Source organism: Myotis daubentonii, chromosome 5 (assembly GCF_963259705.1).
Source record: "Myotis daubentonii chromosome 5, mMyoDau2.1, whole genome shotgun sequence".
Lineage (NCBI taxonomy): Eukaryota > Metazoa > Chordata > Mammalia > Chiroptera > Vespertilionidae > Myotis > Myotis daubentonii.
This window is the reverse complement of record NC_081844.1, coordinates 108,241,354-108,263,660: the sequence shown is the minus strand read 5'-3', so window position 1 is coordinate 108,263,660 and position 22,307 is coordinate 108,241,354. Positions and strand designations below refer to the sequence as shown.

General features: G+C 46.1%; 1 protein-coding gene across 6 annotated transcripts in view; it reads right to left on the bottom strand.

Moving 5' to 3' along the window:
* BAIAP2L1 (BAR/IMD domain containing adaptor protein 2 like 1) overlaps positions 1 to 11,869 on the bottom strand; it is a 74,970-nt gene extending 63,101 nt beyond the window's left edge. For 4 of the 6 annotated variants that reach the window (XR_009453138.1, XM_059699271.1, XM_059699274.1 and 1 more), the window contains exon 1: positions 11,218 to 11,361. Coding sequence is in view for 5 of the 6 variants with exons in the window: in XM_059699271.1 (XP_059555254.1) it covers positions 11,218 to 11,346 (129 nt within the window). In the remaining variant the exon portion in view is untranslated. Of the gene's footprint in view, positions 1 to 11,217; positions 11,362 to 11,558 lie in introns of those variants that run through there. The other 2 variants (XM_059699276.1, XM_059699272.1) reach the window with 2 other exon arrangements.
* Positions 11,870 to 22,307: the final 10,438 nt, after the last annotated feature.

The window sequence follows — 22,307 nt, the reverse complement described above, 5'->3', positions numbered from 1 at the left end:
CTGACTAGAACCTGGTGACTGAACCTGACTGGAGAACCTGAGCAGAACCTCTCTGGAGATCCAGACCAGAACTTGGCTGGAGATCCTGGCTGGAGATCCTGGCTAGGCTACTGATCAACTGAACGTTGTCTCCGTGTCATTCCTTCTTCCCCGACTCCGTCTACGCCTTTGGGGACCCCTGGACCCGCTGGGCCTGGACCACGGCATATAATTCCTACCTGGAGAAACAACCTTTCTCGGAGAGGTGACCTTGGTTAAAACACAGCGCCAAGAAGGTGAGCAAACATATTAAGAACTGTATGCCATATATGCCAGGTCCCTTGAAACAGCAAGGATGGACCGGCTCCCGGCAATAGATACTATCCGCTTCTTGAAGATTGCTTCTTCATCTTGTTGCAGGTTAATCAACAATACAATTATAATTTGTGTGAAAAACTACAAAGAAGAATAAGTCCCCACCGGCTGGGATTGTTCAGCTAATACAGAGCTTTTCAAAATGCAATGTGCACATGAATCCACTGGATATTTTGCTAAAATGCAGATTCTGGTTCAGTCGATCTGGCTGTATCCTAAGGTTCTGCAATTCTAACCAGCTCCTAAGGACACTGATGCCACCGGTCCACAGACCACACTGCGAGCACTGTGGATCTAATAGAAGAACTATCCAGATGGTACAGGCACAAACGCCTCTACCCTTGACCCTTGAATAAAGTGTGATGTGGGAACTCAGCATCTTGGAAGTAAAGAAGATAAAAATATATGCAGGTATGTGGAGTTTGCAAAGAAAAACTGGGAAAAATACATTTATTGAGGCAGATTAAGTGGAGGAAAAGAAAATAATTATTCATGAGTCTCATGGTGCAAACTGAAGAAGTGATTGCTATAACTGAGGGCTGACAGCAAGAGGCCAACCTTCTTAGAGTCATCACTGACATTTGCAGCCTCCCTTGAACTTGCCTTATTTATTATGTATGACAAGACAATCTCAATAAAATTATTAAAATCATGTTGCTGTTTTCAAAAAAAAAAAAATTTGGCACTGTTGTCCTATCATAAGCTATAAATGGTAGATAAGGACAGACTGTCTTTCTCCCAGCGTGGGTCCCAGTGGTGACCTCCACCGCTTGGCTCAGCTGTGACACAAAAGAGAACAGATGCAGAAAGAATGAGTGTAGGTGGTAAGCTAGGCACATATATAACAGGTGCCCAAAACATGGAAGCTATTATTGTGAGTGCTATCCTTAGTCCCACCAGCAATGGAGTAGGTGAGGATTTTAGTTACAACTGTGTGATACATATAGCGCTTCAGTATTTACTCAACAAGTATTTCTGAGTTCTTTTTTTTTTTTTTTTTTGATGCAAAAGCGAAGAGTCCTTTATTATGCAAGCCGGCCTGCGCTCCCCGTTCACCAGACCCACCGAAACAGCGGAAAGTCCAGTGGCCGAGAGCTATTTCTGAGTTCTTACTATGCAACAGCACAATGATTAAATACATACACATACACATACACACACACACACACACACACACACACACACACACACACACACCTTAAGGAGTGGAGAGCTCATTGACAGAGAGAAAAATGTGTGCCAATAACTGTTCAACACTGTTCTTTAATATCTACTCAGCTCCACCTCTGTGTCAGTCACCCTGGGGATAAGATACCAGGGGTAAGCAGTAAACAGATGAAAATCAGTGCTCTTGTGGTGGTTACAGCGTTGCAAACACAGGCCACTACGCTGAAGGCTAGCACACTGTTCTAAGTGCTTTCATGTTTTATCATGTTCAATCTTCACAACCGCCACATGAAGTGGGTACTGTTATCATCTTATTTACAGGTGAGAAAACTGAAGCACAGTGGGTCACGTGGAGGAAGAATATGGCATTGCCAAGTACATAAAAAAATGTGGGCTATGCCGAAACCGGTTTGGCTCAGTGGATGGAGCGTCGGCTTGCGGAATGGGGGGTCCCGGGTTCGATTCCGGTCGGGGGCATGTGCCTGGGCTGCGGGCACATCCCCAGTGGGAGATGTGCAGGAGGCGGCTGATCGATGTTTCTCTCTCATCGATGTTTCTAACTCTCTATCTCTCTCCCTTCCTCTCTGTGGAAAATCAATGAAATATATTAAAAAAAAAAAAATGTGGGCTAACACAAAGGCCGGATTGGTTAGCTGAAGACGTTGTCTTCTCAAAGGGCAAACTGGACCGTCAGGAACAACGTTTACAGTGGGTTTCACACCTTGAAATATTCAGTAATGTCAGACGTAGCTGGTGTCTGGCACCTAAGCTGCTCCAAGCTGTACAATGAAGCTCATGTTGTGATAAAATATGCCAGAGTCTATTAACGCCATTAAAGTTTTATAACAAAAAATCATAACACTTAAATAAGGAATTATCAGTATGATTTTCCTGATTTTCTCTTGTCACTTGAGTTTTTGTGGCCAGAAATGAACTGGTCTGTTAGCTTAGGTCTCGGATATCTGCACCTGACAGCCACACGAAGGAGACCAAGGTTGTCTCCTGTACTCCTCTCCCCTCCCCCTACAAGCAGGGGCCTCCCTTCTCATAACCCAGAACAGGGGAAGGCCAAAGAGCAGCACTTACGGTGCCTGGCTGTCGACTCATCGTCTGAAATCTGCTCTGACCCCCAAACCCAATCCATCTCATGTTTACTCTAGGCCACGTGTTCTAATCACCTGAACTTTTACCCCTTCTTACTTTTGACAGGCTGTTACTACTTCTTTTGCACCTTTCAAGGATGCAGCTGCTTGTAACGTCAGGAACAAGACCTTTAAAAGATACATAACTGTAAGAACTGGAATTTGGATGGTCTCAGTTTAGAATTCTTTTTCTGCTCCATTCAGCCTCAGGTGAGTAAATGTTAAAAATGTACTCCACGGTTAGAATTTTAAACTAGGTTTATCTTTGAAATGTTAATTTGGCAAACAGAGAAAGAAAAGGGCACATTTTAGTTTAGTGTTTAAAACCTTTTGCCCACTAAAATGGAATATATATAGCTATATCAACTTCTGCTTTTTTAAAAAACGTAAACATTATAAAAGTCATCCACTCACAAAAGAAAATGTAAACATTCCAAAAGGTAGACCATAAGTGAGAAGTCTCCTTCAACCCTACACAAGAGTAAACCACCACGATGTTTTGATATTTTTAGTGAAGGAATTGCTACTCTTTAGGGACTTTTAAACCTCCAAAGTACCATATAAATTAAGTGGCAAACCTGAGGGCATCTTCCCCTGCCTTCTGTTCTCTCTAAAGCACAGGTAGCCCTAGAACAGAAGGCCACAGTGAACCCTTGGTTAGGTCTCGTGGGGTGCTCATTTACTTTGTTCCCTGGGTTGGGAAACACATTCTGGAATATTTTTCATTTAGTTTTGAATAAGAGAGAAACCAGCAACACTTTATCTTATTTTATACATGCCTCAGCTTTATCAACAAAGGTTTGAGGCAGCTGTTAAAATCAAAACACAGTCCCTAAAAACATGATAAACTAGAAAGACACGCAAGGTCTGGGAAAACATAAATAGAAGTATAGAACCAAGGCTGAAGAAAATAACAAAAGTATACAGGCCTGAAAGGTCACAGAGCTGTAATTACTCTGTACACATCCACAAGTTACAAAGTTTATAGAGGAAATGATATCCAATAGCGGTAGACAGGAACACTGAGAGGATGTTCTCCTGGCCAATGTCCACAAGCCACTATATATATTATAATATGCATGTTTTATTACCTGTTTAAAAAAAAAGTCCTCTATGGGTTACAGGAAAGGAAGTGATTTGAAAAGTTCTACTCCATTGGCTTAGAAAAGGTTCATTTGAACTCAATCAGATTACAGCATAATTTGGGATATGTTTTATGTAGGGATTTTTGCAATGTGTAGCAAATATGCTTTAAAATGCACCTACCCTCTGACTCACATTCCCTGCTGGGAATCTAGCTTAAGGAAACACCACCCATCTGTGCAAAGCTTTACCTGCAACAATGCTCACTGCAGTGCCTTAAGAGGAAGTACTGGCAATGATCTTATGTCAAACAATAGAGGACTAGATCAATAAATTATGATGAAGCCCTAACCGGTTTGGCTCAGTGGATAGAGTGTTGGCCTGTGGACTGAAATGTTCCAGGTTCGATTCCGGTCAAGGGCATGTACCTTGGTTGCAGGCACATCCCCAGTGGGGGTTGTGCAGGAGGCAGCTGATCGATGTTTCTCTCTCATCAATGTTTCTAACTCTCTATCCCTCTCCCTTCCTCTCTGTAAAAAATCAATAAAATATATTTTTAAAAAAATAAAATAAATTATGATGAAGAATGAAGTTCTGTGGTCACCAAAATGAGGCATAGAATACTGACTAACATGGAAAGATGCACTGAAAAATATTGGGAAGAGGGACAAGTTAATACTGTCATCTCTGGGTTGTGGGTTTCCAGGTGACTTTTACTTGCAGTATAAATATTCATAGAAATTTTGGAAATTTTCTGGCAGCAGCTCTGGCCAGATAGTTTACTTGGTTTGTGTCCTGATACACCAAGGCTGTGGGTTCAATCCCCAATCAAGGCACAAGAAGCAACCAATGAATGCATAAATAAGTGGAACAACAAATCGATGTTTCTCTTGCAAATCAAGAAATTAAAAAAAAAATTTTTTTAAGGAATTTTCTGGCCACAGAGAAAAATATAGTTTAAAAAAACAGATTAAAACAGAAACACATACCTAAAAATATTAATGACTGTTGGAAATACTAAGAAGTATAATTTGGCAGACCTGTTCTCAAGCATGTACAACCTAAGTGGGGATAAGAGCCAATTAAAAATAACATTTCCGCCCTGGCTGGTGTTGTTCAGTGGTTAGAGTGTCAGCTCATGAACTGAAGGGTCTCGGGTTCGATTTCCTGTCAAGAGCATGTACTTAGGTTGCAGGTCCAATCCCTAGCCCCGGTCTGGGTGCATGTGGGAGGTAACCAATCAACGTGTCTCTCTCACATTATGTTTCTCTCTCTCTCTCTCTCTCTCTCCCCCCCCACCCCTCCCTTCCACTCTCTCTTAAAAAAAAAATCAATGGGAAAAAAATATCCTCTGGTGACAATTAACACACACACAAAAATAACATCTCCTTCAGAAAGTACTAGCCTTAAAACCTCTTGATTCAACTGCAACTCACTGATATTCTTTTAAAAAACCATACATTTGCAAGAAGTCATATTAAAAAAAAGTGAAAGGTACTTTCATTAATATTCAATTAACAATAAAAGTCAATTGACCAGCCCTGGCCAGTTTGGCTCGGTGGATACAGCATCGGCCTATTGACTGAAGGGTCCCGGGTTCGATTCCAGTCAAGGGCACATGCCTGGGCTCAGTACCCAGTAGGGGGCGTGCAGGAGGCAGCCGATCAATGATTCTCTCTCATCATTAATGTTTCTCTCTCCCTCTCCCTTCGTCTCTGAAATCAATAAAAATATATTTTAAAAAATTCAATTAACCACAACTCCATATGCTCCCAGCATTCCAGTTTGTTTACATCTATGCCCCCAACATCTCTTACACAAACCTTTTGATGTGTTCAGTTATGACAGTTTTAGAATCTAAGAAAATTAAATGTATGTTTTATCCTACTGAATACAGTTGTAAGGCCTCTCACAGGCCCATGTTCCCAGGTCCTGGCTCTGTTTCTGGACATTAAGTAATCCCTGTGGAGATCAGGCTCCTGCCAAGGTTGTAGATGTCCAACCAGTAAGCCTGGGGCAAATAGTTTTGTTTGTTTTGCTTTTAATTAAAGGTGTTTACTTGCTTCCACCCATCAGAGAGGCCAAAATAAAAAGGAAGGAAAACACCAACCTTTGGTGAGGCGGTAAAGCAATAGGAATTCTGATACACTGCTGGTGAGAATGTAAATGGATGCAATCGCTTTGGAAAACTGCCTGGCAGTTTGCACCAAAACTAAATATTCAAATAACCCAGCAAATCCGATCCTATGGCTATACCTAAGAGAAAGAACACCTTTGCCCATCAGACACACACTAGAATGTCAACAGCAGCACTATTCATAATAGCCTGGAGTAGTGTGAAAACTATCCCAAGGCCTCCCAAGAGAAGTGTGATATATTGACACAGTGGACTACTATAGAGCAAAAAGAATGAGCTAACTACAATTATTCCAATAATATGGGTGAATCTGACAAATTTTAGTGCAGTGAGAAGTTAGGAGTTATCTTGGAGGGGATGTAGCACCTGGAAGAGGGTATATGAAGGACTTTGAGGGGCTGGTCATGGTCTGCTTCTTGATCTGGGTGCTGGTTATACAGCCGTGTTCAGTTTGTGACAATTTAGTGACTATACACACCTAAGCACACCTTTCTCTGTGTGTCTGTTTTAAAATCCTCACCCGAGGACATTTTCATTGATTTTTAGAGAATGGGGAACGGAGCAAGAGAGAAACATTAATGTGAGAGAGACACTTCAATTGGTTACCTCCTGCACAAACCCCGACCAGGGCCAGGAATCAAACCTGGGTCCTTTCGGTGCTGGGGACAACACTCCTACAGACTGAGCCACACCCACCCAGGGCTCCGTGTGTCTATTATAGCTCAATAAAAAAGTTTTAGAAATAAAAACATATTTTCAAATGACAACAGAGGTTAAATTAGTGTTTGCACTGCTTCCAGAACCATTTTTACTTTGGAACTGCAGAAGAAACAGCTGTGTGGAAGGTGGGGAGAAACAAAAATCCAATTTGTTGCAATTCCATGCACATTAGGATTCCCTTGCAAGTCTGCCTGTGGCTCATTACAGTGGAAATGCAAGGCAAGAATTCATGCCCAATGCTGGCATAATGTCACAAACTCAAAAGCAACCTGAAACTTGTGAATGGTGTCACCTGTCCAAGCAGTCCCAGTCTCCCAGGCTTCACAATAAAGGCCGCTGCTCTGTCTGCAGAGCACTCGTGTTATCCTAGTTCTAAAACCTCTTTCCAATCAAGAAAAAATGTTATGACTAAAAAAGACATCGATTGTTTGGCTTTGTATTTCCATTTTCCCCAAACAAAAAGCTACAATACTGGGCTGTTCAGTTTGATATCAATACCTGGCAACCCTTCTGCCACTATCTGGCACACGAGTCTTACTATTCCCCTTCTTTTAGTCACCATGGAGCCGAGAGCAAGTTGTCGGCGCTTCTGCAAACCCCATTTTTATCTTCAGCATACCTGAAGAAAGTGTGATGGGAACAGATGAAGATATTAAGCACTGTGTAAAGCTACAGCAAGGAACATAAAAGGCAATTTAGAGATTCAAAAGCTAGACCTGTACAGCACGGTCTGCACTGGACACCACCCAGGCAGGGACTTTCACTTACTCTCCCCCTCCCCCAGTGGAGAATATAAAACCATCAAACAAGCAAACAAAATCTAGTATACATGCCTAGACTGCTTGCTTTACCCAGTGAAACAAAAGTACTTTTTCTCATTAAAAAAACAACCCACAAAAAACATGCCAATGACAATGAATTACCAGAATGACAGAAAATGTTAGTGACATCTTAGATCACCAAATTATAAAAGATATTTGTTTTGTGCACTTGTTAATCACTAAAACTAAATTACTATACAAAAATGGGAGGGACTGAGGCTGGCATGTGGACACTGGTCACACATAGACTTCGGGACTCAGTTTCTTTCTTATATTAAAGGAAATATTTTTAATTGATTTTAGAGGAAGGGAAGGAGGGAGGGAGGGAGAGAGAGAAACATCGATGTGAGAGAGAACTATTGATCAGTTGCCTGCCGCAAGCACACTGATGGGGATCAAATCTGAAACGTGGGTATGTGTCCTGACGGGGAATTGAACCCATCACCTTTTGGTGCACTGGATGACACTCCAACCAGGGCATGGGACTCAGTTTCTTAATGGTAAACAAAATCTATAGCCACCCTAAGGGCTGATGTTTATTTAGAATGAAACAAACACTCTATAAATAAAGTGTTTATAGGCAGGGTGGGAGCCTAGCATAAGATAGGTACTTACTAAATGTCCATTTATTCAACACACATGCACACCTACTATGTGCCAGGACCTGTTGTACTATGTACAACAGAACAAAGCTCCTTTCCTTTGGGAGATCACATTCTAGTTGGCATGGGAAGACAGACAAATAAATAAATAGACCCTATGGCAGTAAGACCTATTGGGGAAAGGCAGTTAGGCAGGGTTGCAAGATGGATGGCGTTTTCTGCAATTTTAAAGAGCTGTTTGAGCAGGCCTCTCTGAGAAGGTGATATTTTTTAAAAAAGACTTCTGTGTCCCTTCTCCCCTCCTTTCTTTTTTTAAGTGTCATTTCCCCTTCACTGCTGCTTTAGCAAGATTAATCCTTAATGATGTCACACCCATCCCTCCTCATCTTCCTGACTTTAACTGTTCTAACTTCTAGGAAGGTTGTGGTTACTCTTAATTAAGGTTTGCTTTTTTAAAACTTTACTTCTTCCTCGTACCACTAAGCATATACTCATCAGAAAACCATGCAAAGTCACTAGCAAGCTACAAATTATGGGCATACTATAGACTGAAGTGTGGGGAAGGGGAGGGACCTTTAATTTAATTCTTAATTGGCAACAGCAACATTACTTGAAATCTTGGGGCTTATTATCATGCCATTTGTTTGTGAAGTGGTAAAACACACAACCTTCTGGGATTTAGCATGGATCTCCAGCAATCATTTGTCTAAGTGTATGTTTAGAAAACTCTGCAATGTGTAAATATTTAAAGATATTTGACACTGCATACTTTATAATCCCCATTTTCTCTAAGAGTTTATTCCTCTATTTCAAAGTTGGAGAAATTTGAGTGTTAAAGAAAACACCTAAAACCCATACAAGCAAGTCATAAAATCTCATTTGCAGGTGGCTTTTGTAAACGCACCTGCTTAGGTTATGGTTGGTTCTATTAGTAAAACACTGTAGATTGCTAGGTAACATAAAAGGAAGTCCCTTTTTTAAAAGAACTAGCTAGCTAGACTCATCAACACTGCCAGTAGATTTTTTACCATATTAGGCTTAAATTGTTCTCAGCTTTGGTAGTGGAGAAGCGGCCCGGGAGCAAGAACCCAAGAGCAGGAGGTGAAAGAATTTCAGGCTTTCAACTGACCGTAAAATTTTACTATGCATTTCTATCACAGCCAAGGCATGAGCTAGCAGCATTCCCTACAAAGATTACATATAAATTTGTTGTCTAGAGCTGTAAATTCGTATTCCACCATCTCAACGTAAAAAAAAAAAAAAAGCCATGATCCTAAGACATGAACGAGGAAATGGTGATTAAAATAAATCAAGACATCTGTGAGCTTTCAGTATGTTTGAAAACACCTGGGAAGGAAAAGCCACGAGGCCTGTCCTGGTCTCTGATCTTCAGTGCTATAATCTTTCAAAATATGAAAATTACTCACCCTGCCTTACATCTGCAAATACATATAATCAAAACTATGAAATCCGCACTTCTCCCCTCCTGCTCCAGTTCCTTGGCAACTGCACAGGCCAAAGTGGTTGGCACTGGCGGGCGCGGTAATGCACTGGAGTACACAGCCCCTCCACCGAGTCACCACTGAAAGTGAAAGTCGGGAGTGCATGGAGGAAAAAGCAAAGCCATGTTCCTTCCCATGAGAGCACCTGAGTGCCTGTCTCCAGTTATCTCCACTGGGACCGGGAAGATGCCGCCTGACTCTCAGAGGCAGGGCCGGCATCTGTGGGCTCACTTAAAAAAAAAAAAATTTTACTGATTTTTTTACAGAGAGGAAGGGAGAGGGATAGAGAGTCAGAAACACCGATCAGCTGCCTCCTGCACATCCTCCACTGAGGATGTGCCCACAACCAAGGTATATATGCCTTTGACTGGAATCGAACCCGGGGCCCTGAGTCCGCAGGCTGACGCTCTATCTATCCACTGAGCCAAACCAGTTAGGGCTGGGCTCACTTTTTAAAGCTTTCGTGGCCCTGTGGAAACTTAGACTCTGCCTCCAATCTGCAATGTCTGCATTCCTCAATTACATACAGTTTTTCCAAACTTAACTGACAGTCATCAGCGTAGCTGCAACTCCCCGAGTCTAAGAGGAAGAATGTTTCCTTCACTCCCTCGGGAAAGACCCCACACGCCCGTCCGGACCCACCATCGTCAGGAATATTCAAACATTAAGCCCCGGACAAATGTTAAACTTTAACACTCACATTTCTGGAATTTCGAAATGCCCTCTATTAAAGGAAACACACGAGTAAGGAACAGATTTTGGTCACAGTGACTTCCTGAGCCCCCAAATGCTGTGTCTGGCTACAAATTGTAATTCACATGTTTGTTGTATTCAGACGAAGGAAATACCATTTTTTTTTTGAACTTCCAAAGATCCATTAAGAATATATTTTCACGCTCTTTTGAAATTCTTATCCAACAACAGTCAATCCACTCTTATTTCAGGAATTCACGCAGACCTTGCAAATCTAGAAGCCACATTTTAGGGGTTAAAAAAAAAAAAAGTCTTATAAAAATGACCATACTGTGGGCCCTGAAGATGACTGCAAGTGAAATTTGGAAAACTAAAAGTCTCGGGGAGCTCCGCGGGCCTCAGCCGACTTAAAACAAAAGTTGTTTTGTATCCTATTAGGAACAGACGATTACACGCGGATCTCATTTCCACCGGAATCCACCTATAAGCGCTTAAAGTTCTCAACCTTCCTAACCGCGACCCCGTCATACAGCCCCTCATGTGGTGGGGAGCCCCAGCCATAAAATCATTTTCGTTGCTCCTTCGTCACCGTCATGTTGCTACTGTTAGGGATCGTCATGTCAATATCTGATATGCAGGATGTACTTTCGGGGGTCGCGACCCACAGGTTGAGAACCGCTGGAAACTTCCTCCGCTGGCCACGAATCCCAAGTCTGTGTGTTTCTGGAAAAACTCTCCCACAATAAACGCCAGTTTTAAGAGCATGACCCCCAAAGCATTCCTTAAGGTCCGGTCAACTCCATGGACACCCGGCTGCTCCGGGCGCCGGGGACTCACCACACCGCCGGCGGTCAGAGCCCGCGGAGCGAGAGGCTGCGGGGAGCGGAGGGGGGGGGTCGGGGGCGAGCGGAGGGTCGCTGGAGCGGCGCGCAGGGCAGTCCGGGGCCCCCTCGCTTCCCCCCCCCGCCCTTCCCCCCCCCCCCCCCCCCCGCTCACCTGGCGCGGCCACGGCACCTGGCGCCGCTCCGCCCGCCCCGCGCAGCCGCCCTCCGAGGAGCCGTTGGGAGCAGGACGTGGCCCCCGAAACGGCACAGACCTGCCCTCCTTCTCCAAGTCCCCCCACATACGTCGGGGTGCAAACTAGGGGCTCCTCGGGCGTCTCCAGCGCCCGGGGCGGGGGAGGGGCGGCGGTTCCCGCGGGGAGTCAGCCCCTCCTCACCCCAAGGTGAAAAAGCCCGAATCCGCCCGGCCCGGCCTCGCGTTCCCTCAGCCTCGAGCCCCGAACCACGGCGGGCTCCGGCTCCCCGCCCCTCGGCCCCCTTCCCGGGCCCGCGTACCCGGTAGGTGCTCTCGGTGAGCCGGTTCACCTCCTCCGGCCCCTTCGACATGGCTGCAGCCGCCGGGCGGGAGGGCGGGCGGGCGCGGCCGGGCCTCGTGGCCGCCCGACCCTGGGCGGTGGGAGCTCGGGGGCGCGGCTCAGGGGCCCTCGAGAGTCGGCCGCCGCCACAGCCGTGGGCCCGCGAGAGCCGGCGTGCGTCTCCAGCCGCCCAAGTGTCAAAACTCGCCGCGCCGCCGCCTCGCCGCGGGAAGACCGTGAGGAGCTGAGGAGACGCGGCCCGACGCCAGCTGGATGAGAGGGCCCTGCCGGGCGGCCCCACCTGAGGCGGCGGGGGCGGGGCCGAGGGGCGGGGCGAGGCTGTCCTACCTGAGGCGGTGGGGTGGGCGGGCCGAGCCTTCGGGGAGGTACACAGCCTGGGTGGGCGGGGCTTAGCGGTCTAGGTGGGCGGGGCGGCCGGAGGGAGCGTGGCAGGTGGGCGGGGCCTGGCGTCCGGGGTGGGTGGGCCGAGCTTTGTGGGAGGTGCACAGCGGACCTGGTGGGCGTGGCCTATCTGCCTGGGTGGGCGGGACAGCCAGAGCGAGCGTGGGCGGTGGGCGGGGCCTAGCAGCCGGGGTGGGCAGGAAGAAGGTGAGTTGGGCCGAGTGGGCGGGGTGTCCCCACCTGTGTTGCACCCGCGGGGACAGCCAAGCTGTGCCCTTAGCTTCCGGCGGGGAACTCCTGGTGACTCAGAGACCCCCGCAGGGGGTCGATAGCTCAGATTTCTGTTCTGCTTGGGCAGGACCTGCATCGAACGCGGTCAGGCCTCCTAGAGCCTTCTGGTGTCCCGCATGGAGCTGGTCTCATAGGCCCCAAGACCCACTGTCTCCCCACGCCCAGCCCTGCTTTTTGTGGACCGCCGGAAGAGGGGCCCACGTCCCCCACTTGCGCTTGATTTCCCCGCTTGACTCCTTCCCACACACCCCTCTCGCTGACCCCAGAGATCTGAGGGATACCGCCTCCCCCCTACTTCACCCTCCCCCCCCCCCACTCCCCACCCCCCACACACACTGGCTTTCATAGATGAAGAAAGGGAGCCTGCCACTTGCACTTTGGGAAGCTCCACATATATAAAAAATTAATAAATGCCATGATCTGATGACAGGAATGGCAGTACGTGTTTAAACTTTACATTAAGAATGGCCTTGCCCTGACCGGTTTGGCTCAGTGGATAGAATGTCAGCCTGCGGACTGAAGGGTCCCAGGTTCGATTCCGGTCAAGGGCATGTACCTTGGTTGCAGGCATATCCCCAGTGGGGAGTGTGCAGGAGGCAGCTGATCGATGTTTCTGGCTCTCTACCCCTCTCCCTTCCTCTCTGTAAAAAAATCAATAAAATATATTTTAAAAAAGAAAAAAAAGAATGGCCTTTAACTCAATGCAACTTCACCATGCTATTCACAAGACCGTTACTAGATCTAGAAATCCATGCTGAGCTGAGGTGTGGAGGCAGCTCTTCCTTTCAGCACTCAGTCTGAGCAGGTGCAGTGGCTCCTGCGCTTCCTGTTCTGTCCCCACAGCTAGCGCCATCACCAGCCTAGACTCTGAGGACCCAGAACAGGCTTCTCCCGCCTGGAACCACCACTCGGCATCTGAGACATTCACCCAACAAGCTTGGTGGGAGGATATATTTTGATTTTTAAAAACTTCTGACTGGCTGGGCCATGGTGGCTCAGTGGCTGAGTGTTGACCTGTGAACCAGGGGGTCACGGTTTGATTCCCCTCGGGGCACATGCCTGGGTTGCGGGCTCAATCCCCGGTGGGGGTTGCGCAGAAGGCAGCCAATTCTCTCTCACTGATGTTTCGATCTCTCTCTCCCTTTCCCTTCCTCTCTGAAATCAATAAAAATATATATTTTTAAAAACCCAACAAACTTCTGTCTGGGTGCAATTGCATCGTTTATGGGCTGTTAGGATATGAGGCTCCTGTGATAAAGTTCACTGGGAAATGCACACAGAGAAAGCCCTTTGTGGCCCAAGTGGAGCTCCAAGCGTATGAGATGCTGCTGGACTTAGAACAGAAATCAGCACTTGGACTCTGGGACAATGTTATCGGCGTTGCAAGCTGTAAAACGTGGCATGCTTAGCAACCAAAAGCTTATGTGTTCCTACCTGTTGGGGGGGACTCACACATCAGTCCTAAGTCTCAGGCAGTGGAAGCAGCTGCCTCTCTTGTGAACAGTTTCTAGCATCGGGCTCATAAGATTTGCCAGTGGGGTTTCCTTATATTGAAATGTACTCATAGCCTTATCATTACCACGGTTACATATGAGGCTTCTCCAGAATGTCTGTCGGTTTTTATTTACACTTGAAAATCACTGCCTCGACTTTGAAGGTCACCTTTTAGAACTTCCTCCTGTGCCCTCTGATGAGTGGGGTCATTTGAGCTCAGCTGCAAGGAGCTGGAAAGAGAGCAGAGGCGTAACCTTTAACACCCTACAGCTCAGCAGTGTGATTTAGAGCTGGAAGAAACAGGTTAACAACCCACCGTAGAACCAGCAAGCAGCTCTGATGGCCCAATTTGATTGCCAAAGTTGGAATATGATCGAAGGACCAAGTTCATAATCATATGCAAATCTTCAATCAGATATTTGGCTATTGTAACTCTCCTTTATAGAAACAATTTCCCGGGTAGGACCATTCTGCTCCTTTAGAAGTCTTTGAGAATCGTCACTCCTTGGTTGGTACTGACATTAAGAGTAGTGCCACTTAACCCCCAGCTCAGTGCTTGGCATATTGTTACCAGGAATCTCTGATTGGGCTCGGCCTGCCTGTTGCTGTGCCCAATAACGGAGGCAGGGTTGAATCATATTAGGCATTTATTGAGAAGGCTAGCCAACCAAGAAGACAGGGCGATTACGAGCATCAAACCCTACCTCCCAGCAAAATTCAGGGATCAGGGTTATAAAGGGGAAGGGGCTGAGGTGAGGAATGCAGCTACATGCAGGCCTGGGGGTCAGCTATTGTAATTAGTCATCAGGGGATGAGATGAGGTTGATGAGGTGATGTTTTGACTCCTGGTGGGTCCTGACCCTGCTTATTGGTTCTGATTGCTGGATTCACAGCTGAGTCACCTCCTCAATCGCTTCATACAGGCCTTGGAAAGGAAACTTTTAGAAAAACTTAACTCCCTAGCCCAGTGGTCAGGAAACTCATTAGTCAACAGAGCCAAATATCAACAGTACAACGACTGAAATTTCTTTTGAGAGCCAAATTTTTTAAACTTAAACTATATAGGTAGGTACATTGTTATTAACTTAATTAGGGTACTCCTAAGGCTTAGGAAGAACCACACTCAAGGGGCCAAAGAGCCACATGTGGCTCGAGAGCCACAGTTTGCTGAGCACGGCCCTAGCCTATATAATAAAGAACTAATATGCTAATTAGACCAAACAGCAGAACGACCATCTGGACGACTTTCCGGACGAAGCCAGGGCTGCGAGGGCCAAGCCCCTTGCATGAATTATGTGCATCGGTCCTCTAGGTCTCATATAAGAAACTTAACCCCCTATTCATATAAGTATATGTGTTCTAAGATTTAAAATAATATGATTACTTTTCAGATAATTCAGGTGCTCTATCTATTAGATTATAAGTCGTCCCCCTCCCCCATCAATATGGGTGCCTGGCAGGTGTTTGTTGAACAAAAGAACAAGTGAGCATTGAAGATCTATCTGCTCTGCCAGGGGCTCTGCTGGGGTCGCAGGAGTGCGGAGTGCACTGGGCTTGCCCCAGGCCTTTGATACGTGTGCAGGTGGTAGAATTTCAGGAGCACGATCATGAAAGCTGTAACAGAGGTACAACCCTAAGTGCTGTAGGTGTCAAAGGGTGGGTGTGGTCTCAAAGGGCCGTTTGTAGTAGATGCTTCAAGTGTGTTTGTGAGTTTCACGTAAACAGACGTAGTTGTCCCAAGACTTCATGATGCTCAGAGTGAATGGAAGTGAACCAACAGGAAGGAAGGAATGACTCAAGAGAAGGTGAGCAGCAGCCGCTGGCTTTAATGGTTCTCATCTAGAGTCTGGCTCAATGTGGTGACATCACAGAACTCTTTCAGGCCAGGCCGGACTAGGGAAAAAAAACAAAGAAACAGACATGCAAACAAAAAACCATCCTCTGCGTGTGGAGAAGGCCATGTAGCCACTCTCCAACTGCCCAGAGCAGAGGACTGAAGAAGAGCTGGCCTGGCCTCCCTGGAGACCAGTACCATACCCCACAAGGGGCAGGCCGCCAACGCTGCTTTCCTCTCTTAGCGCCTGCTTGAGTTTAAATAATTGAAAATCCTCTTTATGTTAACAAAAGTTGTAAGATGCAATTGCCTGTGATAACATCAATGAAATTTTGAAAGCCATGCTGCAAACACGCTCTGGTTTTGAGGTTGATGTCTTTTTCTGAACCAACTGTGGGGCCTGCGGAGGGGCTCGCTGCCTTGATGGGCGCTCTGGGATGTCCATGTGAAAGCTACTGTTCTGTGACAAAAGAGGTCCCTGCTGATAACAGCAGTTTTGGGCCAATTTCCCTATAAAATACCAAGAGAAAGAGTGTGAAAGGGGTACGATTTCTATATGTAGCTAAATTATCAGTCAATAGTACGTGTTTTTATTCTGAAAAAGCAAATGTGAGTTGAAAACTCATTTACTTTCCTGTATCTTTCTTTCAATCCAGGAAGCATTAACTTCTCTAGCATGCCCAGTTCATTTCTGCTGCATAGTTTTTCACTTAACTGTTGCCTCTGCCTAGAACGTGCTCCCCTTGCCCCCATAGCATTTTTCCATAATTTGGATTTCAGCCTAGTGCAACGTCAGTGAGGTCTTCCTTAACCACCCAGATTCAATAAAAATCCTTGACAGAAGTCTTCTGATCCATGAATATGAATGTCCTTCCATTTATTTAGGCCTCCTTACATTTTTAAAACCATGTTTTATAGTTTTTAGAATATAAGTTTTACATGTCTTTTGTTCAATTTATTCCTAAGTGGGTTCCCCCCCCATGCTATTGTAAATGGAACTGTTTTCTTATTTTCATTTTCAGATTGTTCATTTTGAGTGTATAGAAATAGAACTGATTTGTGTATATTGATCTTATAACCTGCCACCTTGCTCAACTTGTTAATTAGTTCTAATAGTTATCAGACTGAGGAAATTCCCTTCAATTCTTAGTTTATTGAGTGTTATCACGAAAGAGTGTTGGATTTTGTCAAATGCCTTTTCTGTGTCTATTGAGATGATCTTGTGGTTTTTGTCCTTTAGTCTGCTGATTGGGTGTATTACAATGATTGATTTTTGTAGGTTGAATCAACCTTGCATTTCTGGATTAAATTCCACTTAGTCACGGTGTATAATCCTTTACATTATTGCTGGATTCAGTTTGCTAATATTTTGTTGATGACACTGTGTCTATATTCATAAGGGATATTACTTTGTTGTTCTCTTGTGATGTCTTTGGTTTTGATATTAGGGTAATACTGGCCCTATAGAAGGGGTTGGGAAGTGTCCCCTCATCCTCTATTTTTGGAAAGAGTTTATGGAGAATTGGTATTTATTTTTCTTTAAAATGTTTGGTAGAATTCACCAGTGAAGCCCTTCTAAGTTTGAACTTTGCTTTATGGAATGTGTTAAAATTGCTAATCCGCTCTTTTGTTATAGGTCTTTCAGTTTCTTTCTGAGAATGTTACTTCCTTATGGTTTCTATTCCTTTATCTCTTTAATTATTTACAGTATTTGTGTATGGTCTCTACCAGATATCTCCGTGTGGTTTCTGTTTTATTTTCTTTGGTTGTTTATTGTGTCATTCAGCCCCCGTTGTGCCTGCTGATTCTCTACTATGGTGGATCACATCCTTTCATTATTTTTATTTTGTATTATGAAGTCATCTTTAGTGGCGATTCATTATGTCTGTAAGAACCCCGTGGGCCTGGCTTGTGAAGTGTTCCTCCGGAAAAGTTTTGCATTTGTTCCTGGTAGGCATTCCACGGAGGAGTGTAAAACTGAGATGGAGCCCTGGGTTCATTTCTCTTAGGGTATTATTTTCTTCTACTAAAGGTCTCAGTGAAGTCAAACTCCTCTGTCCACCCCCTCCCGCCCCTCTTCCTGGCACACAGGCTTCTGAGGACCCCACCTGCACGAATGGGTCTTCGTGTCTGCCCCGCATCTCCCGCAGGGCCCCAGTCCCCACACAGGTGAAACACGCGACGTTTGCAATGCCTGACCACGGGGGCCCATTTCCAGCTCCAATCCTCCCATCCGCACCCGCAAGGCCAAGGCCGCCACCCCGCCTGCTCCAGGCCTTGGTTTCCTTCCCTTTGTGATTTGGAGACAGGAGATGCTTCCTTTTTTCCTGCAAACTCAGCTATGCGTTAGAATAGTTTTGTCGCATTTCATCCGTAATGTTAACCATGTGTCATTGGGGGAATTCTGGGTCTTCCGTCTCCCAGACGCCTGAAAGGGCCTTTGTAGCTTGCCCTGGAGACTGTTCCTGGGGCGATAAGGGCTGGGCCAGGAGGCCAGGCTCACGTTCCTGCCAGCCTGTCCCGGTATGTAGGGCCGGACAAGGTATTTTTTCACATCCTGGTCTCGGTTTTCTCACCTCTGAAGGAGGGTGGTTGATCTTCCAGTTACTTTTCGTTCTGAAATTGTCTGAAAAAGAATTTCTTTTGACGTCTATTCCCAGCACTGATTCGGAGCTCTCTCTTATCGCTGGGCGCCGCCGGCCTCTGCGAAGGGAGGCTGTTTGCCAGAGGCCGAGATAACCTGCACATTCTTTCCTTTTCCAAAGGCAGGAAGGGAGAGACACTGGGCTGCTGTCCTGAAAACTCCTCGGAGATATGGCTTCCAGGGTCGATTTGTGGAAGTGGATCTGGCTAATGTCCACTGGCCTTGTCTTGATTTTTCCATGGGAAAACAACAGCAGAGAAAGTTCCAGACTTCTTCTAAGCCAGCGGTTCTCAACCTGTGGGTCGCGACCCCTTTGGCGGTCGAACGACCCTTTCACAGGGGTCGCCTAAGACCATCCTGCATATCAGATATTTACATGACGATTCATCACAGTAGCAACATGACAGTTATGAAGTAGCCACGAAAATAATTTTATGGTTGGGTCACAACATGAGGAACTGTATTTAAAGGGCCAGAAGGTTGAGAACCACTGCAAGCAGACTTGTTTTCTGTATTTAGCAAATTCCAAACATCGACCACCTCTGCAAATTTCCTCTTCACTGGACTGAAGTCCTTGCACAGTATACCCAGTGTTTTTCCTTGAGACACAAGTGCAGTAAGTTCTGGAACACGTTTACCTCCAGTTGGGCTTTTTTCTGAGAGGGAAGACTTGGGAAGAGGCGCCTGGAGTGCTTTTACAGAAATCTATCGAGCCAGATAAACAATTCTCATTTTCTTCCCTGTTCCCGCTGTCACCGCAGCGAAGGCAGAAACTGGATTGTCAAGCGGTCCCCCCCCCCCCAAAGTGAACAGCAGGGGGTGCTCAGGGATGGAATAGAATAGAATTTTTTCCATTAGGATTTGACTTTCAACACTTTCTCTTTCAGGGAGAGCCACGGCCTGCCTGCCCCTGAACTTTGTTTGTCTGACCCTGCCCCACCGCCCACCTTATCGCACACCCGCGTTTGTGTCCATGCACCTGCCTGGTGCCACCTCACCACGTGGGTCCCTTCAACGTTGGCCTCTGGCATTTCCAGTGCGTTTTTTCCAGAATAGCTCAGACCTGCTGTAACCTTTCCCTGTGTCTATAACGGGGCCTCCCTTCTGACTGACTCGGAATTTCCACGGATCTATGGGAGCAATGCACGACGAGAGAATGCGACTGTTTCGCTAAAAGGGGAAGTATTCGCCCCGGGGATCTTGAAACTCAGCATAAAATGAACTTTTTCATTAGGCAAATGCATGCAATTATAAATAATTAACCAAAAAACCTTGAGCAGTAATTTGTTTCTTTAAAAATGTCCCCAATATATTGACATTGCCCAAGAAGCACAAGAAGGCTTAGGAATCAATGGGAACTCTGCTGAGACAGAAGGCAGCCTTCGCCACTTAAGCCGGTTCTAATGGCCATTAGTACACAATCAGCAGGCATAGAAAACTTTTAGCATTTGATGCATTTAGCAACGAAGTCAGGCGGTCCTCTGCGCCCCTGGCTGGGGGAAGGGCTTCTCTACCTTAAAAGTCTTCCACAGCGTGCACTCGCCAATGAACAGCACGCACGCATGCATTCTTTGTTGTATTGAGAGACATTTAAAGTCTGTGGTTGCTGTGGCCTTGGGAAGGCGACCAGCAGAATAGGACTCAGATACTCAATCCCCGATCCTTGATTTTGCTGGTTTCCCTGGCAGAGGAGCGGCAGCATAGACGCAGTTCCGGCCACAGAGGGCAAGTGAACAAAGATCTGCTGAGAGGGTAAAAAGTGAAACAGTTGGGGTTCAGGCAGCCCCCTGATCACTTCCTAGAAAGCAGAGGTGATGTCTGTGCAAGAAGTAGCCACCGTCTTGCAAGCTCGAAGCAGCGAAGGAGGCTGGAATCAACACTTTGAGGTTAGCAAGTGGAGAGGGAGAGAATGGACAGCACCGGAGAGCACTGAATTTTGTGTTCTTTTAAAAAATATATATGTTGCCCTAGCCGGCTTGGCTCAGTTGATAGAGTGTCGGCCTGCAGACTGAAGGGTCCTGGTTTGATTCCGGACAAGGGCACATGCCTGGGTTATGGGCTCAATCCCCAGTGGGGGGTGTGCAGGAGGCAGCCAATCAATGATTCTCTCTCATCATTGATGTTTCTATCTCTCTCTCTCTCCTTCTCCCTTCCTCTCTGAAATCAATAAAGAAATATATATATTTTTAAAAAATAAATAAAAAAATATATTTTTATTATTAAAGATCTCAGAGAAGAAAGGAGAGAGACAGCAATGATGAGAGAGAATCATTGATTGGCTGCTTGCTGCACACCCCACAGAGGGGATGGAGCCCACAACCCAGGCATGTGTCCTGACAGGGAATCGAACCGTGACCTCCTGGTTCATAGGTCAACGCTCAACCACAGAGCCACGCTGGCTGGGCTGGGTTTTGTGTTCTTTGCAGCCGAAAGCCTTCCCAAGTGACATCTTTTGTTATTAAAATTGGGAGGATTTTGAAGTCCACACACAAAAATGGAATGAATCTCCAAATGAAAAAATCCAAACAGTGAGAAAGGGCTTTTTGAAATTTTAATACGTTTACATTTCTTTATTTGGGAAGTGGCCAGACTTTGGAGATAAAATAAAAAGACCCATGGATTGCCGAATAAGGATAGGATTATAGAGACAAAGGGGGGATATTATTAAAATTGGGACTCTCTGGGGAAAATCCCCTATTATCTGTGAGTTTACATCCTTAGGCTACTTTGTAAAAGTACTTTCATCGAAGAACAAAATTTTACACCCACTTTTCCAAGAAAAAGATTTCTGAATCATTTTCAACTGGTGAAGACTAATCACCCACTTTGCTTTTGAGTCAGTTATTGTTCCCACAAAACAACAGCAGCAACAACGACCGTATCCCCAGAGGCGCCGAATGGGAAAGCATTCTGCATTGTTATTAGCTAAAATGTTGATCCATCTCAGGGCCTGTAATTGAGTTCATAATTCCTGGAGGATTTCTCCCAGTGCAATGGCTTTCTTCTAAACACAACAGGAGAGGAGATTTTACAACGCAGTCATTCAGAGCTCCTTAGCTTGTGAAACGTTCGGATCTTCGATACCAAGCAGACAAGATATTTGTGTGTCTGCATTTCCTCTCGTTCTGATTGAGCTAGATGCTGGGTTGTTGAGTAGACTCTTGAGTGCAGGCTCATGGGTTCTTCCTCTGAGTAGAATCAGCATCTGGGAGAAAGAAGTATTTGGGGCCCAGCTGGCATGGCTCAGTGGTTGAGCATCAACCTATGGACCAGGATAAACATGTCAAACTCGCGGCCCACCAGCTGCAAGTATGACATGCTTGGACCAGGAGGTCATGGTTCGATTCCTGGTCAGGGCACATGCCTGGGTTGTGGGCTTGATCTCCAGTGTGGGGCATGCAGGAGGCAGCCAATCAATGATTCTCTCTTATCATTGATGTTTCTATCTCTCCCTTCCTCTCTGAAATCAACAGAAATATTCTATATAATAAAAGCCTAATATGCTAAGTGTCCGACAATTTGTTCGAGCGTTCAACCGCACTGACCAACAGGGGGCAGATGCTCCAATTGGTAGGTTAGCTTGCTGCTGGGGTCCGGCCGATCGGGACTGGGCAAGATGGGCTGGACACGCCCTGGAGCCCTCCTGTGGTCACTCCCCAGCCCTGATTGTGCACTGGTGGGTCCCCTGGCATGGCCTGCACCCTCTCGCAATCCAGGATCCCTCGGGTGATGTCGGAGAGCCAGTTTTGGAGAGCTAGGCCTCTAGTATATCTATAATAATAAAAGTGTAATATGCTAATTAGACCAGACAGCCAAACAACCCTCTGGATGTTATTCTGGACGTCCTTCCGGACGAAGTGTGGTGGCGGGGGCCAAGGCAGAGGCGGTAGGGGTGATCAGGCCGGTAGGCGAGCAGTTAGGGGTGATCAGGCAGGCAGGTAGAGATGGTTAGGGGCCATCAGGCAGGCAGGCGAGTAGTTAGGGGCCATCAGGCAGGCAGACAGAGTAGTTAGGGGCGATCAGGCAGGCAGACAGGCAGGCAGGCCAGCGGTTAGGAGCCAGTG